Raw genomic sequence first — 17,975 nt, forward strand, 5'->3', positions numbered from 1 at the left:
GGAAGGAAAGCCCTCACTCCAACAGAATCACTGCACAGGCTGCTTCTAGGCATTTCCATACTCGGGATGTCTTAATTCTTGAGTAGCAATAAACAACAAAACCAAGTAAGAGAACCAGTCATCACCTGCAGTAACAAGCATCCAGGAGCTAGCTTAACAGATCTGTGTAGTGGCCATGACAGCCAGACTCACTGGACAGACTCAGACACCTGTTCTCATGCAACTGCACACAGGATCACAGGCACTATCCCCAAGAGAAATCACTGCCCTCCACACCCTGCAGACATTCAAAGTATCCTTGTACCGAGAAGGGGTTTAAATTTGGAGATGAGTAAAAGGCCACTAGGGAGAAGGACACGGACAAAGCTTTTCTTCCATGAATTAACAAAATGCCCTGAGTGGAACTGGGACTCACAGTTCTATGTCTATCCACACGGAGGCACCTGGCCATACAAGACCCCTTCCCAGATGGACAGTTGCTGTCCCAGAGAAAGGACACTTGTGTGTGTGGAAATGGGTGCAGAGGGGACAAGGATCAGGCATGTCAAGATCTCCTAGCCCACACCCCATACCTCCTCTGTCATGTGGTCTCCCTCTGACTCAACCACCACAAAAATCAGGGAGAGCCCTGCCTTGTGTGCTGTGTCATGACCAGAAGGACTCAGACCTGGACACAGAAAGCCTGGTCTCCCCTGAGGCTGCTACCCAAAGCAGATGGGGCCAGTGACAAGTTTTTCAGATCCTCCACCACCTTGTCTGATCTTACAACTGTCTCCAGAACAGCTGGGACACCCCACAGGATCAAGTTAAGGTGTCTAGGGTCTTGGGGTGGATGGGCCAGTCCCCGGGTGGGGAGGAACACTAGAGAACACTCCACACTTCTAGCATAAGAGAAACTTCAGTTCTTACTCTTACACTACAAAGTGTTGAAAAGTAGCTGTGCTTACTCTAGTCAAGGTGGGAGTGACAATAAAAGATGAGAAACCCCAATGGCTCCCACATCACCTGCAGCGACACCCACCAAGGGCCTCTGAAGGCATCAAAAGCAATAAGGAGAACAAAAGGGAAGCAAAGCATTATGACTCTGTCCAGAATAAAGAGGGCTGAACACCAGGTGCTGACTTCTTTCATATGACCAAGGAATTTTCACTCAATACAGAGACTACATGTTTGTTAAATTAGTCTTTTTTTTTTTTTTTTTTTTGAACCTAGGGGTGCTTAACCACTTAGCTACATTCCCACACCTTTTTTATTTTGAGAAAGGGTCTCACTAAACTGTTGCTGGCCTTGGAACTTGCAATCCTCCTGCCTCAACCTCCCGAGTCATTGGGATTACAAGCATGTTCCATTCACTGTGCCTGGATTAAATTAATCTTTATATATATATTTTTTTTTCTTTTCCTTTTTTGGTGCTAGGAATCAAAGCCAGGACTTGGTGCATGCACACTCCCTATCACTAATCTGCAACTACAGCTCCAACATGATGAAAATCTGAAAGACTGTCACCACTGACCAATGTTTCAACTCCCATCTTCAGGTCAACAAGCCAATGCCTGAGCTCTGGATCATGCCACACTGGGACCTGAAATGCCAGTCTCAAAGGCTTCAGAGATGCCAGTCATGGAGCACAACCCTACAGGCTTAAACTGCGTGGATGGAAAGGGATAAGCATCTACGCAAGTGAAGGGTAGAAAGTTCTCCATGACACATAGATGCAGCTCATAACATGTACAACAAACAGTATTTAGGAAATCAATTATTTGGCCTGGGCCGTGGCACACACCTGTGATACCAGCAACTTAGGAGGCTGAGGCAAGAGGATCACAAGTTCCAGGCCAGCCTGGGCAAACCAGACCCTGTCTCAAAATAAAAACGTGTTTTAAAAGGGCGGGGGGTATAGGTTGTGGAAAAGTGACCCTGAGTTCCATCCGTAGTACTGTCCTCTCCCCAACTCCACCCCTGACCAAATCAATTATTTGGCAAACACCATAGTAACAACTGATTCAGACCAAAATGCCAATATTAACTCCTGAAAATAGTGGGTCAAAGTCTGGGGAGAACAGGTTATTCCACACAGTCTCAAGGTGCCTCCTCACAAATGCTTACTAGTACCAAAGGAAACAAGAGCAGCCACACAGAGGAGAGACCTGGGGCCATCACCTGAACCAGCTGGTCAGTGAACAGAGGAAGACCTGATGTCCCTGCCAGACACAGGACCTCAACTGAGTCACAAGCAAACAGTGCAGAGACCCAGGTCAAAGAGGGACCTACAACACTGCTGGTCTATAATTGAGATTCAGACATGAAACAAAAGACAGACCAAGGACTGCTTCAGACTGGCCCGAGCACATGGCCCTGAACAGCTCTAGGCAGAACACAGTTGTTTCTTTCTTTTGCTAACACTGAGACGACTGGTGAGATCTAAATCAGGTCTGTAGGCAGGCAACAGCATGCCTGCTGTGCTGTACCAAGTGCTGAGAGGCAAATGGCTGCGTGTCTGCACAAACTTCCCAAGGAGTTCAGGAGCAGCAGCACAGGGTAATCGTGTGCTTGTGCATGAGGAGACGAAAACAAGCAGAGTGAGGTAAGGGGCATGGAAGAACTCTTTGCAGTTCTGAACATTAAAATACGTCTGGCATTATTTTTATTTCCAAATGAAAAGCTAAAAAAAAGAGGGGGTTATGACTGTATTAATACTTTAAACCTTTTTTTTGGTACTACTGGGAATTGAACCCAGGGATGTTCTACCACAGAGTTACGTCCCCAGCCCTTTTTATTTTATTCTGAGACAGGGTCTTGCTAAAGCTGGCCTTAAACATGTTTATCAATTTGGCTCTACAATCTTTCTTCTGGAAACTTGTTCTGAGGAGATAATCTCAAAGGAGGCAAAAAATTTGTATGTGAACTATTTTCTGAAATGAGATGTGAAGCAGAAACCAGGGAATGGGGAGCACCTGGTGTTAATGGGGCAGCACTAAGGCAGCTGCAGTCAACATGCTGCCCCCTGCTGAGTGACACTGGTGCTATGCTGGGTTCCTCAGCCACGTCCACATAGTGAGCGTTCCAAACATCAGCTCTTCAGCTGGCTGCAGAGGCACTTGTGACCCCAGCAACTCAGCAGTCTGAGGCAGGTGGGTGCAAATCAATGAGACCCTGCCCCAAAATAAAAAGGGCTGGGAGTATCTCTCAGAGGTAGAGTGCCCCTGGGTTCAATCCTCACTGCCTCACACACACACACAAACGCTCTTCACTGAAATTCAGGTTCACAGGAGACTTTTAAAACTGCCTCCTAGTCCTAGGGGCCTGCCATTCTCTCAGAGGCTCTAGGCCGGGTACAAATGCCACACAGCCACACTCACACTATCAGCATCTTCCATCCAGGTGTGCTTCCGATCTTCTTCCTCGATCCCGATTCCAATCACAGCACGCATGACTGCCTGGCAGGTGGCCACGCTCCCTGCCCTGTCACACTCCTCAGCATCCTAAAAGAGACACAAATCTTCTGTTTTTTGAATTTTGAAGTCAAGTGCCTGAAATGGAACATGTTATGGCTAGACAGTGGTGCACAGCTCAGGGCTCTGACTAAACACCTCTGCCATGTCTGCCCTGTTTCCTGAGTATCTGTCCTTGCCACCCACCACACAACTGCTCAATAAATACTGAACGAGGCATGGGGGTAGGAATGATAGTAGAATGATCTGGACATTATTACCCTACATGCATACATGATTACATGACCTGTGTGACTCTACATCATGCACAACCAGACAAATGAGAAGTTATACTCCATTTATGTATGATGTGCCAAAATGCATTCTACTGTTATGCATAACTAATTAGAATTTAAAAATATTAAAAAAATAAATACTGAACGACTAAATGCAAGCATACCCATCCATGCAGTGAACTATGAGTAAGCACTTACTGTGCACAAGTGATTATATTAGGTCATTCAGTGGCTACAGTTTCCTATGCTAAGGAAACTTTCAAAGTAGCAGGAGCGAAAGACTGTATTTGTCAGGTTGGAACTCAAGACAAAAGAAGGAAATGCTTTGACCCAGTCAGACGAACATGACAGGCAGGGAGCCAGGTGCACAGGAGGTGTAACAGAAACCCAGGAGGCAGGGGCAACCAATCAGAGAGTCTTCCACTGGGTAGACCAATATCAGCAAAGAACTCTTGCTTCAAGAAAGCAAATTTTAGCATATGCAGAGAGAAACCAACCAACTTTTACAGCAGAAGTTGCAGAAATGATGACTAAAGATTTGAGATAAAATAAATATCTTGCACATTAATGAGAAAACAAAATGCCAATCCAGCAACATAGTGAAACACAAAAAGGGCTGGGATGTAGCTCAGTGGCAGAGCACCCCTAGGTTCAATTCCCAGTACCAGAAAAAAAAAAAAGAAAGAAAGAAAAAAATCCCACTGATTCAACAGGGAAACACAGCAAAGGACACACATGGTTCACCAAAAAATAAAAATAAAAACAAATTTAAACAATTGGAAAAAGAAATCTGAAGTCACTCACTCCTTTTTTTCCAATACTGGGATTGAAACCAGGGGAGCTTAATAAATGAGCCCCAGCCCCAATCCTTTTTTATATTTTATTTAGAGATAGGGTCTTGTTGAGTTGTTTAGTGCCTCACTAAGTTGCTGAGTCTAGCTTTGAACTCTTGATCCTCCTGCCTGAGCATCCTGAGCCCCTGGGATTACAGGCAAGTGCCACCATGCCTGGTCACTTTCACTGTGATGATAAAGCCATTTTGGCACCTCTTTAAGATCAGTGACACTGAGGTGTGTGCTGGCTGGCTTGCTTGGTGAAGGCAGGTACATACCACACTACTTGGCACACACACAATGACTTCTACAGCTGGCAACTTCACACCCTCCATCAAAATAAAGCACATGCACGCTTGACCAGCAACTCCACCTCAAGGGAGTCACAATATGAGCTCATTCTTGTGTGCACAGCACATTTTCACAGCATGGTTTGCAAACAGAAAGCAGCAGGAGTCCCCCTACATGTCCCCTGACAGGAGATGGCATACCTGAGGATTCCTGGCACATAAACAACATTCTAAGCAATGGGCAAGCACAGAAGAGGGTAGAACAAGGCTAAGGACTGAACTACCAGCACTTATTAGAAAACCGAGGAGAAAAGGAAAACCCAGCAAAGGCAGTGAAGGAAGGTCCAGCAAGACTAAAAGAAAAGGAAAAGTGCACAGTGTTTGTGGAAGAAAGTCCCCTGGGTTGGGCAGGGAATGACCCTGAGCTGCACCTCTAGGACTCTCAGAAGCATGGTGCCTAGAAGCTGCACTGGAGGGGAGAAGGAAGGGCCAGACGTCACAACACAACAGCAATCACAGACAATCTGGCACACAATAGGAGGCTGGTAACAGTGACCGCTGTTCAGGAGGCAAGACACCAGGAAGTCACAGTGCTCACTGCAGGGCACTGTGGAAACACAGTGACCCAAAATGACTGGCAAGGAAACTGGAATAGTCACGTTTCAGCACAGCACACACAGCAGGAGCAGGTAACAGACCGCCAAGTTCATGCCAAGTTTGCCTGCACTCTGGCACAGGCTCAGAGATGGGTTCCACTCCCCCAAGTTGGGTCCACAGCAGGGTGGTCTGTGAATCAGGTACAGGTGTCCTCCCTCACCTGATGCAATGTTCTCAAGCAGCTGGAGAACACAGGCTAGTAGAGCAAATGGGACTCACTGCTGGCAGAGGAAGTACACTCAGAGGGGCTTAGGGAACCCTGGCTCACTGGACTCCATGAACCACCAGCACTAGGGCTGCAATAAGGACCTCAGAGAACGTGCAGAGGAAGCCCTCAGGAGGGCAGAACCAGCTGTCATGGTGCCCTGGGGCTGGGAAAGCACTGCCACTGCCAGCACAGACCCTCTCCCAACACAGGCAGACAACCTGGACAAAACACAGGCAGCAGTGGCTGGAGCCACACATGGGGAGGACTGAGACACAGGAAAAAGTCAAGGGTGCTCCATGGTTCCCAAGCTCACTGCCTGGGGATTTCTAGGCCACAGAGGGGACTCCCCGAGCAGAGGTAACCCCGAGAGAGCCAGGGTAACCAGGGAGGACAGAGTATATGGAACCAAATACAAGAATTGAGAATACACGGCAGAACCCCAGAGCTCTGCCTTGTAGGGAGAACCCATGAGTCCAATCAGGGCACCACCATCCAAAAAGAACCACTGGAAGGATTAACGAGAGCAACCCTGTGACCACACACAGAGCCCCGACCAGTGCCTACTGTCCTCAGCCAGGCTGAAATACCTCAAGGGGCACAAGGAACTGGGACAAGACACAAAGAAGTCCAGGTCTGATGGGGGGATCAGCCCAAGGCTGAATACCCCTTGGGCCCTGAATTACAACACATGAAAGCAAAACCTGAAGGATCAAAGTCTCTCCAAGTGACTTTGCACTCCAACTCTAAAACCAGGGAAAACCCAAGCTCTAGAATATTTAAAAGGTAAAAATGTCTAGCAGCCAGCAAGGTCAACTTCACAATGTTTAGCAACAAACCACACATGCAAGATTCCACGACAAGAAGGGGAAAATCTCTCAAAATTGAGCCAAAATGACAGCTGTTAAAAGCAGCAGACAAGGAGGCTGGAACACTCACTGTAACTGTATTCCACGTGTTCAAAGTCAGGGAGGGGCGTGGAGAAAAGACCAAAATTAAATTTCTAGAAATGAACACTAAACAATCTGAGATGAAAAATACATCTTGACACTGTAGAAAAAAAGGTATGTGAATTTCAAGACTGAGAAAGAGAGAAACTTAGGCTGGGGTTGTGGCTCTGTGATAGAGCGCTTGCCTAGCATGTGTAAGGCACTGGGTTCAATTCTCAGCACCACATATAAACAAACAAAGCAAAGGTCCATTGACAACTAAAAAATAAATAAAAATTAAAAAAGGAAATAGAGAAACTAGCCGGGCCCAGTGGCATATGCCTATAATCCCAGCGGCTCACAAGACAGAGGCAGGAGGATCACGAGTTCAAAGCCAGCCTCAACAAAAGCAAGGCACTAAGCAACTCAGTGATACCCTATCTCTAAATAAAATACAAAATAAAGCTGGGGATGTGGTGTAGTGGCCAAGTGTCACTTGGCCAAGTTCAATCCCTGGTATTCCCTGCCTAAAAAAAGAGAAATCTATTTTAAATGAATGGTGTGTTAACTTTATGAGCTAGCGTCATACTTAGTGGGAAGAACATTCCCTAGAATGTCAGAAACCCAAGACAAAGGAGGAGTCTCTCACCACTTCTATGCAATACAGTACTGAAGTTTCTACCCGGAGATTCAGACAAGAGATAAAAGGCACCCAGATGGAAAAGAAGCAAAACTGAGCAATGCATGGTGGTCATGCTTGTGACTTCAGCAACCTGGGAGGCTGAGGCAAGAGAATCACAAGTTCTAGGCCTCTCTGGGCAGGCGAGGGAGAACCTGACACAAAAAACAAAAAATTTAGGGCTGGGGCCAGGTAGGGGTGGTGTATACCTATAATCCCAGTGCCTTGGAAGGCTGAGGGAGGAGAATCACAAGTTCAAAGCCAGTCTTAGCAACTTAGTGAGTCCCTAAGTAACTCAACGAAACCCTGTCTCTAAGTAAAATACAAAAAAGGATGGGAATGTAGCTCAGTAGTTAAAGCGCCCCTGGGTTCAATACCCAGTACCAAAAAAGACTGGGGCTGCCAGGCATAATGGCACACTCCTATAATCCCAAAGGCTTTGGAGACTGAGAAAGGAGGATTGCAAGTTCAAGGACAGCTGAGGATGTGACTCAGTGGTAAAGCACCCCTGGGTTAAATCTCCAGTACCAAAAAAAGAGGGGTGGGCATGGTAGTGCACACCTGTATTCCCAGCAAGGTGGGAGGTTGAGGCAGGAGAACTGCAAGTTCAAGGTCAGACTCAGCAATTTATTGAGACCCTAAGTAATTTAGTGAGACCCTGTCTCAAAATGAAAAAAACAAAAAAGGTTGGGTATGTAACTCAGTGGTAAAGTGCCCCTGGGTTAAACTACCAGTATGATGTGCACACACATGCACAAACACACATACACACATTATCAACAACTTGAAAATAAAACTTAAAAAAAATTCCACTTAAAATAGCAACCAAAATAATAAAACAGAGCTCAGAATATAGCTCAGGGGTAGAGGGCTTGCCTAGCATGCATGAAGCCCTGGGATCAATACCCAGCAGTGAAAAAAATGTAAAAAATTTAGAAATGAGTTTAACAAAAGAAGTGCAAGATTTGCATACTGAAACACTGCTGAAAAAGATTAAAGACCTAAAAAATGTATCACCCACACAGATCAGACAACTAAATATTAAGATGACAACATTTCTCAAATTGATCAAATTGAATCTATGCACTCTATATCAAAATACCAGTTGGCTTTTTGGCAGAAGCTGAAGATGATTCTAAAATTCATATAGAAACAAAAAGAAGTAAGCATAGCCAAAACTGTATGAAAAAGGACAAAGCAGGACTCACACTTCTCAACTTCAAAACTGTTGCAGCTGCAGTGGTCAGAACACTGTGGTGCTGCAGAAAGACATGCAGACCAGTGGAGCACGTTCAGAATGAACCCTCACACGGACAACCCACCAATTTTCAACAAGCATGCCAAGACCATTTGGAGGGGTAATAAGAAGAGTCAGTGGTGCTGGGACAACTGGATGTACAAACGCCAAAGAATGAGGTGAGCCCCCACTTCATACCATGTGCCAGCACTAACTCAAAATGAGCCACCGTCCTAAACATTGAAACCTTCAGAAAACACAGAGGCAAATGTTAACAGGACTGGGTTAGGCAAGAGTTCTGATATGACACTTGAAGCATGATCAAAAAAGAAAGCTCAATTGGATATATAATTTTAATATGCAAAACTAAAAATATTTACGCTATAAGCAACGTAGTCAAGAAAGTAAATCGTCTTTCTGATAATGATTTATATCCAGAATATATGTAAAGAACTGGGGGTTGGGATATAGCTCAGTGGTATAGCATGTGCTTAGCATGTGCAAGGCCCTGGGTTCAATTCCCAGCCTCAATAAAAAAAAAAAAAAAGAGCTTAAAACTTAATACAATGTAGTAATAAAAGAGCAGACAACAATAACAACCGACACAATCCAATTTAAAAGTGTAAAAGGCAGGGTTGGGGATATAGCTCAGTTGGTAGAGTGCTTGCCTTGCAAGCACAAGGCCCTGAGTTCAATCCCCAGCACCGCAAAAAAAAAAAAAAAAAAAAAAAAAAAAAGTGTAAAAGGCAAAATTTTTTAAAGGTTAAATTGCTGGGTACAATGGCACATGCCTGCAATCCCAGCAGCTTGGGAGGCCAAGGCAGGAGGATCACAGGTTCAAAGCTAGCCTCAGCAACTTAGGACCTACACAACTTAGCGAGAACCTGTCTCAAAATTTAAAAAAGGGCTAGGAATGTGGTTCAGTGGTTAAGTACTTATGTATTCAAACCCTGGTATCAAAAAATAAAAAAAAAAATAAAATAAAAGGTAAAGGATTTTGGTACATCTATACTACAACATGGATGTCCCTTGAAAATATACCAAGTGAAAGCCGAGTTTCAGAAGACCATACGCTGTTATACAGGTCCATTTACCTCAAATTTCCAGAGAAAGGAAAGCAGAAAGGGGAGAAGGAAGAAAAGCAAGTCTACAGAGGAAAGGGGAGGGAAGGGAATCAGGGATAGATGGGTGATGGGCACAACATCCCTTTACTAGTAACAGGAGAGAGGGAAGACCACAGTGAAGGGTGCACAGCCAGGAACATACTGAAACTGCCCAACTGTACACTTTATTTACTTTCTGGTGCTGGGGATTAAACCCATGGGCATTCTACCCCAGGGCTCCCCTGTGCCTTTTTTTGTGGTGCTGGGAATTGCTCATGCTAAGCAAGTACTCTACCACTAAGTTACATCCCCTTTCTTATTTTACTTTGGGACAGGTCTTGCTAAGTCCTCCAGACTGGCCTTGAACTTGTGGTCCTCCTGCCTCAGTCAACCAACTCCCTGGGATTGTTGGAAATACTAAGGTACCACAAGAAATCAGACATGTGTTTGAAAGCAGGTGGGCAAGGCATTTACTCCTTCCAGAAGGGCATGCTACCAGAACCTGGCATGCAGTTTTTATCCGTGACACAGCGCTGCCCTCTGCCCTGACTGGAGGAGCTAAGGGGTACAATCTAAGAGATTAGCTAATTTTAAAATTGGGGCGAACAAATATAAGGGCTAATAATTAAAATGGTTACAACTGGATACAACTAAGGTTAAATGCTATATTCTGAAAATGGACAACCAAACTTTCTACTTTTCACAGGATTATAGATGTGGCTACCATGCCTGACTTGACTCACACACTGTAAAAGAGTGAATTTTATGCAATATTAATTATAGCTTAATAATCTGGCAAAAATGTTCGATGAACTTCAAGCACAAGAAACATCAAGAACACTACACCAAGGCACATTACAATCAAAATCAGATGGAGAAATCTTAAAAACTTCCAGAAGTCGGATGCAGTAGCCCACACCTGTCATCCCAGCAGCTCAGGAGGCTGAGGCAGGAGGATCGCAAATTCAAAGTCAGCCTCAGCAAAAGTGAAGTGCTAAGTAATGCAGTGAGACCCTGCCTCTAAATAAAATACAAAATAGGGCTGGGATGGGGCTCAGTGGCTGAGTACCCCTGAGTTTAAACCCCAATAAATACCTCCATCCAAAAAAAAAAAAAAAAAACCTGCCAGAATTCAAACCAAGACATCACACTGCTCACTAGAGAAAGAAGTATCACCCTGACCTTTTATACCAAACGGGAATACCTTTCAAAGATAAGGGTGAGATAAAGACTATTTGCAGACACACACAAGCAGGAAGAATTTATGTAGGCAGACCTATACTGAACAAACATTAAAGACAGTCAGGCAGGAGGAACATGATGCTTGCTAGAGATCTGGGCACAGAGGAGCAGGGAGAGCCTCAGAAACAGCAACAACAAGGCTGCAGGACCAACAGAGCTGGGCCTGGTTGGTTAGGGTCAGAGATGCACAACCTCGGGTCTTGTACTTGAGGGTTTCTCTTTTTCTTTCTTTTTTCTTTTTCAGTGCTGGGGACTGAACCCAGGGCTTTGCAAATGTTAGGTAAGCACTCTACCATTGAGCCACAACCCTCACCCTGTATCTCAGAGTTTAAAGAAAAACAGTAACAAGGTCAAGGAAAGGGGCACATACCTGTAGTATCATCTACTTGGGAGGCTGAGGCAGGAAGTTCATAAGTTCCTGCTCAGTCTGGGCAACTTAACGACTGTCTCAAAATAAAAAGAGTGGGCTGGGGATATAGCTCAGTTGGTAGAATGCTTGCCTTGAAAGCACAAGACCCTGGGTTCAATCCCCAGTACTGCAAAATAAATAAATAAATAAATAAATAAATAAATAAAAAGAGCTGGGGATGTGGCTCTGTGACAAAGTGCTTGCCTAGCATGAGTAAGGGTTCAGGTTCAACAACCAGTACCCTTCCCCACAAAATTGCCAAACACAGAAAGGAGTCACATGGCTGCATAACAATAACATCCTATGAAACAAAGCACAGGTGCTGAGTGTGAGAAGAGTCAAGAGACCTAGGAACAGGCAGTGGCATCAGTTGACACAACCTCCTGAGGAGAACCACAGAGGAAGGGGATAGTATACTCTTGAGCACCTGAGCACCTGGAGCAGCAGCCAGCTGCAGATGTCCATGGCACAGAAGGCAGGCTGCAGGGTGGTGTGAGCATCTTCCAGCACAGAGGGGCCCTCCTGGCAGGACACAGTGCTGGGGAGTTAGGGTACAGGTCCCATTACAGAGTACTTCTACTCAGTAGAGCCAAACAGCAGAAGGCTCACTTGCTTGTGGCTCCTTGGAGGGGGCAATGGAGGACCAAGCCCTAGGGGTGGTTTAGATGACCTTCAGAGATTCTCCAATCCTACATCTACAGGTAAGTGGAACAGCATAGCCTACCTGGATCCACTGCTCACGGTTGATCTCTACACCATTGGCCCGCAGGGAGGTGATGGCTCGGTCAATGATCTTCTCCACCATCTGCGTGTTCCCATTGGCCTCTTCAAGCTTGGCAGCCGTGATCCAGATGTGCCGGTCTGTAGGAATGTTCTCTCGTGCTTTGTTTAAGACCTTGCGGGCATTTTCATAAGTTTCCAGCCTCGCCAGAGCAAGCCAGAGCTAGAGAGGGTGTCAGAAAAAGGACAGTGTGAGCTGAGGATATAGCTCAGTTGGTAGAGTGCTTGCCTCACATGCACAAAGCCCTGGTTTCAATCCCTAGCACCACAAAAGAGGGGAAAAAAAAGAAATAGAAAAAGAAAGAGGACAGTGTACAGACAGCCACTGGCACAGAGCACCACCCTCCAGGCCTGAGGTAAGCCAACCTCAAAGGCCCCACAGCACATGCTTTCTCAAAACTAAGCTGCACACAGTGGCAGATGTCTACAATCTGTTACCTGGGAGGCCAAGGCAGGAGGCCAGTCTGAACAACTTGGTGAGATACGACTCAAAATAAAAATTTTAAAAGGGATGGGGATGCAGTTCAGTGGTAGATCATTTGCCTAGCATATGCAAGGCCCTGAGTTCAATCCCTAGTACTGAGGGGAAAATTTTTTCAAGGACCATTTAAACAAGAGCACACAATATATTCACAGCAGCATTTCTCATCAACTGACCATGTGGTTGTGCTTCTGACTTAGCAACTGACTGGTACATGAAAAGTTAATGGCACTCTTGATCAAAGGTTCTAAGCACTGGATAAATGTGCACAGTGTGCCAGCCAAACATCAGATGCTGGGGCAGGAGGTGAGCAAGGTGAGCTGGATGAGAGAAGGCTGCTCAGCCTTCTGGAATTCTCATCCTAAATCTGTTAATTCTGCAGCATCCAATTCCAAAATGTATATGGGCTCTATTTATTTTTACGTCAATAAAATAAGATTAATTGGAGAATTTCATAATGCCCCTTAGGATAATTAAAGACATACTAGATATCATAAAACCAAGACAAAAATCACTGCATAGAATGCTGTTAACGACAATACTTAAAGAAATCCCACCAGTCATGAGGCAAGGAGTGGAGCCACACTGGGCTGGCAGGGCAGCACACTGCTTTGTATCACCTGCCACCCTTCAGTTTCCACCTACAAACTCTGGGCTGCATTAGAAGTCATGTCCCTGAAGAGTTTTCTATAGTGGTCTGGGTGAGCAAAGATTTCATTCTGCACGCCCATTCCCCAATTCATGCACCCACCCCTGCACTGCACTTCTGCCAGCACATGCCTAACTGAACTACCTACTACCCTGCCTGGCAGTGATGCAGAGCAGCATCCTAGGTTTCACCCTGCCTTCTGCTGCCAGAAATCAGAGTCCAGGTGAGACCATGCTCCACGTGGACCTCCGCAGACGCTGAAAGGTTTGGGTCTTCCTGAGCCCAGCACACTCACCTCCACACTGGTAGGGCAGCACTCCACAGCTCGGCTAAGCATGATCCTAGCGTCTTCTGGCTCTTCCAGTTCAACAGCTGCTTTCCACAAGCGAACTGAGTTTGGAACATGCTCAAGGGCTGGAAAGGCAAACACCAAAGTGGGTCACAGAAAAGGGAAACAAAATGAAGATTCATGTAGGAGCATGCTGCTGCCAGCAGAAAGAGCTGGACTCCCTGGTCACAGAAAAGGGCTACAGAGCTCAGCTAAGTCAGATCACAAGACAAAGAGAGTACCTGAGTGTCCCAAAAAGCAAGGGAACAATCAAAGCCTGCTGGTCCACACTGGCAGGACTCAGGACACAGGTGAAATAATGAACCTCAACAATAGGCTGAGCAAAAGTAGCCAGTCCTAGGACAGCGACACTGGAAGGCCCCACTTGTGATGACTGTGAGGACAGGTGGAACTGATCCTGGTGGAAGGTGTCAGAGGATGGCTTCGTCAGGCATAGTGGCCATGCCTGTAATCCCAGCAGCTTGGAAAGCTGAGGCAGGAGGATTGTGAGTTCAAAGCTAGCCTCAGCAACTTAGTGAGGCCCTGAGCAACTCAGAGAGACCCTGTGTCTCAATAAAATATAAAAAAAGGTTGGGGATATGGCTCAGTGGTCAAGTGCCCCTGGGTTCAATCCCCAGTACAAAAAAAAAAAAAAAAAAAAAAAAAGAATGGGGCTGGGGTTGTGACTCAGTGGTAGAACACTCGCCTAGCGCATGTGGGGCCCTGGGTTCAATTCTCAGTACCACATAAAAATAAATAAAGGTATTGAGTCCACCTACAACTTAAAAAAAAAAAAAAAAAAAAAAAAAGACAAGTGGATGTGAAGATCAAGCAGTGAGCTGCAACTAGCTGCAGTCCTGGTGGTATTGTTGAGGGAGGCAATGCCTGCATCTTGGCAGGGCAAGGGAGCACTTGGGAGGACAACAGATGGGACACCTGAGTTCTACCTGACTTGTTAAATACAATGTTAAAAACCAAAAAATGACCAGCATGAGAAAGACCTTAGAATCACACTTTCCCTTAAAACAAATGACATGGAACTTGAAAAAGAGAAGGAAAAAAAATCAAGAGCAAACTAAAACAACTTATAGGACAATGATGGGATACTCTGAAGGTCTAAGAACACAGTTGACCCCTGTGTGCATGGGAGTCACAGTCCAAAATCACAGCACCACACCTCACGTGGAATAAGCCCTGCAATATGCAGCAGGCCCTGATTCCTGAGATGACAACTAAGTAGCGAACAGGCAGGCAGGATACATGCTAGGGCGATGGACAGGATGGATGCTGTCCCAGGCAGGAAAGCATGCGATTATGTCACACTCTTAAAAGCAACTTAAAACCAATGAACTACTTATTTCTGGAATTTTCTATTTATGTTTTTGGGCCACGGTTGACCATGTGGGTAACTTAAGCCAGGAAAAGTGACACCATGATGAGGGACTACTATAAAACTGCAGTGTATTCAAATGCTCGAGATGACAGGCAACGCCCAAGAGCTCAGAGCAGTACTGAACTGCTACTCAGACCCATGAAATGCAACAATGCTAAAAAAAAAAAAAAAAAAGCCCATTATCTAGGCACCACTGCACTCCTAAGGTCTGAGCTGCTCAGAAGGCTGAGCAGAAGGACCTTGAGTTCATGACTGGCCTGGGAAAGTTAGTGAGATCCTGTCTCAAAATTAATAAAATAGTTGAGGATGTGGCTCAGTGGCAGAGCATTTGTCTATTACATGAGGCCCTGTCTTCTATTCCCAGCAAAACACACACACACACACACACACACACACACACACACCCTGATTTTAAATCTTTAGTAAATGAACAGATATCCCAGTCATCTTGGAGAACCACTAGTTATTCTGAAAGCTGGCAAACAAAAAGAACAAATCTGGCACCTATTCTTTTCTTGAATAAACTCAGTAAGCAATACTGATATAAGTTCTCTTTAGAATAATTCTGAAAATACAATCAAAAACAGTAGGAGAGCTGTAATATCACCACTGTACACACCCTAATGGGCACAAGCACATGTCAACTGCTACACAAGGCAGGAGCCCAAAGGCTGCAAAGAGCTCCAGAAAGAACACTCAGCTACTGGGCCATCTCACCTGCCAATAGGAGAGGGCCTTTGTGCTTCCTGATGCACTGTTACCAACACTTCTTGCCAAAAAAAAAAAAAAACAACAACCAAGCCTGATTCTGCAGAGCCTCCAGATTTACCTCCTGATTTCAAGAAGACTCAAGAAATGACAGACCCACATTAAGCCTCATGGCTGCAGTGAGCAGAATATACAGGAAAAACCACCCACCAACCTAGAAAAGACACATCAGTCAAAGACGCCACTCGGTCCTGATTCACACCAACCATGTGAGTGCCTGTGGCATGTGTTGACATGCAGAAAAGTTGAGCACTATGGAAACTGGACATGACAATAAGTTATATCTGTGATGTTGTTATGACTTCAGATGTAGCATGGTATTCTGAGTGTAAAAAGAGCCTTCATATTTTTAGGGGAACATGCTAAAACTTAGGGTTTACTCTATAATGGCTGCACAGGGAGACAAGTGACTAGAGCAGCAGGTGACACCACAAGGTCCACACTTCCTGAACACTGGAAATCAGTGTCAACAAGCAAATTACAGGCCAGGCCCAGTGGCACACACCTGCAATCCCAGTGGCTCAAGAGGCTGAGGCAGAAGGATTGTGAGTTCAAAGCCAGCCTCAGCAACTTAGCAAGGTGCTAAACAGCTCAGGGAGACCCTTGTCCCCAAATAAAATACAAAATAGGGCTGGGGATGTGGCTCAGTGGTCAAGTGCCCTGGGAAGCAGCCCTGGCCAGAAGCAATCACCTGGTTAAGGAGCATGAGGTGACCACGCAACACACTCTCACCATGAACTCAAGTGTTACCTACAGACCAAGCCTCAAAATCAGGTGGATCTGACAGTGGCCTCATTAGGTAAAATGGAAAGGAGGTAGACCAAAGGCAGGGACAGCATTGCTAAGCTGACTGAGCCACAGAATGATGCCACCCATAACTGGAGGCTGCTCAATCACCTGCCTCCCTTGGCCCATACTTGCAGCTTTGGGAACTAAGAAAGAAAAAAACCCTGAGGTTTATGGGGTTTTGCATGGCACGATGGTACCAAACAGCCCTGATGTGAAATCGAGTGTGAGACAATTAGAAGACTGATCTACATTGATTCCTGTAGGGCACAGCCTCCTGTTCAGGCTGGCAGCCGATCCTCCCGAGCAGTGGGAACACTGGCTGAGAAAAACGCCCCAAAGTCAGGCCCCAACCCTATTGGAGGCAGCATGTGCCTGTGCACAGACACCAGTCACACAGCAGAAAACCAGTCTTAAAGGCACAGTGCTGCCTGCATAGCTCCCAAGGCCCTGTATCCCACTTCCACCCTGTGCACCAGCCATCAGAAGCCTCGTCCCAAAGCAGGAGGTGCCAACCGAGCACATGCCTGCAGCTCCACCGTCTCTCTGGTTTCTTCATGCACCTTCCTTGATTCCCAAGGTGAAACCAAGATACCAACACACACTGGAAGACCATGTCTAAAGCCTAGAAGGTCCTGAGTCCAGGTTCAGCATTTCCAAGTGTAAAAGTTATGGGACTACAATGGTCAGAACAGGCAAAACCAGCAGAGATGCAGACTCTTTGGAGGCAAAGTCTGGGTCACCTCTATAAGCACAGCACTCAGTTAATCACAGCAGTGGGAGAAGAAAGTCCTGCCTCCAGCAGGTGGCACAGAACGATTCTCCAGCAAGGGAGGATTGTCTATATACTAATTTCCTCTCCCCATCACATGTGTGGGTGGGAGGGGAAGCTGGGCACTGAGCCTAGGAGTACTCTATCACTGAGTTACACCCCTAGCCCTTTTAATTTTAACACAGGATCTCACTAAGTTACCCAGGCTAGCCTCAAACTTGCCATCCTTCTGCCTCGGCCCCCCGAGTTGCTGGAAATACACACAAGTGTCACCATTCCTGACTCCAGACTTCACCATTCCATGTCTCAAGAACAGGCATCCTGGTGGGACTGAACTTGTGGAGTCCCTGACTTCACCCAGAGGGGGCCTGATGACCCCAGGGCCGCACATCTCCAACCTCTACGAGAACCAGCACCTTTCATCAGGGGTTCAAGAGCAGCCCACAAGAGCCTGCTGAACAACTCAGTTCTTCACAGGGCTCCTGGGCTAAATATCTCTACAAGCTAAGACTACCCCACCCACAGAAGCCTGCTGCAGCAGCAGTAGCACAGGAAGCACTGTAGTGCAGTCGGCCCAGTGATGGAGCCACACACCTCCAGTGGGCCAGAAATGGGAAAGCATTCTAAACATGAAGATATGACCACACAGCAGCCAACAGGACCTCCCATCCCATGGCCACCTGACCCTACAGGGGGACATCCAGTGC

General features: G+C 46.0%; 1 protein-coding gene across 2 annotated transcripts in view; it reads right to left on the reverse strand.

The window, feature by feature from the left end:
• The window catches only part of Prpf6 (pre-mRNA processing factor 6), a 47,148-nt gene that overhangs the window by 12,106 nt on the left and 17,067 nt on the right, over positions 1-17,975 (reverse strand). For both annotated transcript variants that reach the window (XR_007107086.1, XM_047540027.1), the window contains exons 10-12: positions 13,517-13,635; positions 12,036-12,254; positions 3,360-3,482 (exon numbers count right to left, since the gene is read on the reverse strand). Coding sequence is in view for 1 of the 2 variants with exons in the window: in XM_047540027.1 (XP_047395983.1) it covers positions 3,360-3,482; positions 12,036-12,254; positions 13,517-13,635 (461 nt within the window). In the remaining variant the exon portion in view is untranslated. The remainder of the gene's footprint in view (positions 1-3,359; positions 3,483-12,035; positions 12,255-13,516; positions 13,636-17,975) is intronic.

The sequence above is a fragment of the Sciurus carolinensis genome, chromosome 2 (assembly GCF_902686445.1).
Source record: "Sciurus carolinensis chromosome 2, mSciCar1.2, whole genome shotgun sequence".
Taxonomy (NCBI): domain Eukaryota; kingdom Metazoa; phylum Chordata; class Mammalia; order Rodentia; family Sciuridae; genus Sciurus; species Sciurus carolinensis.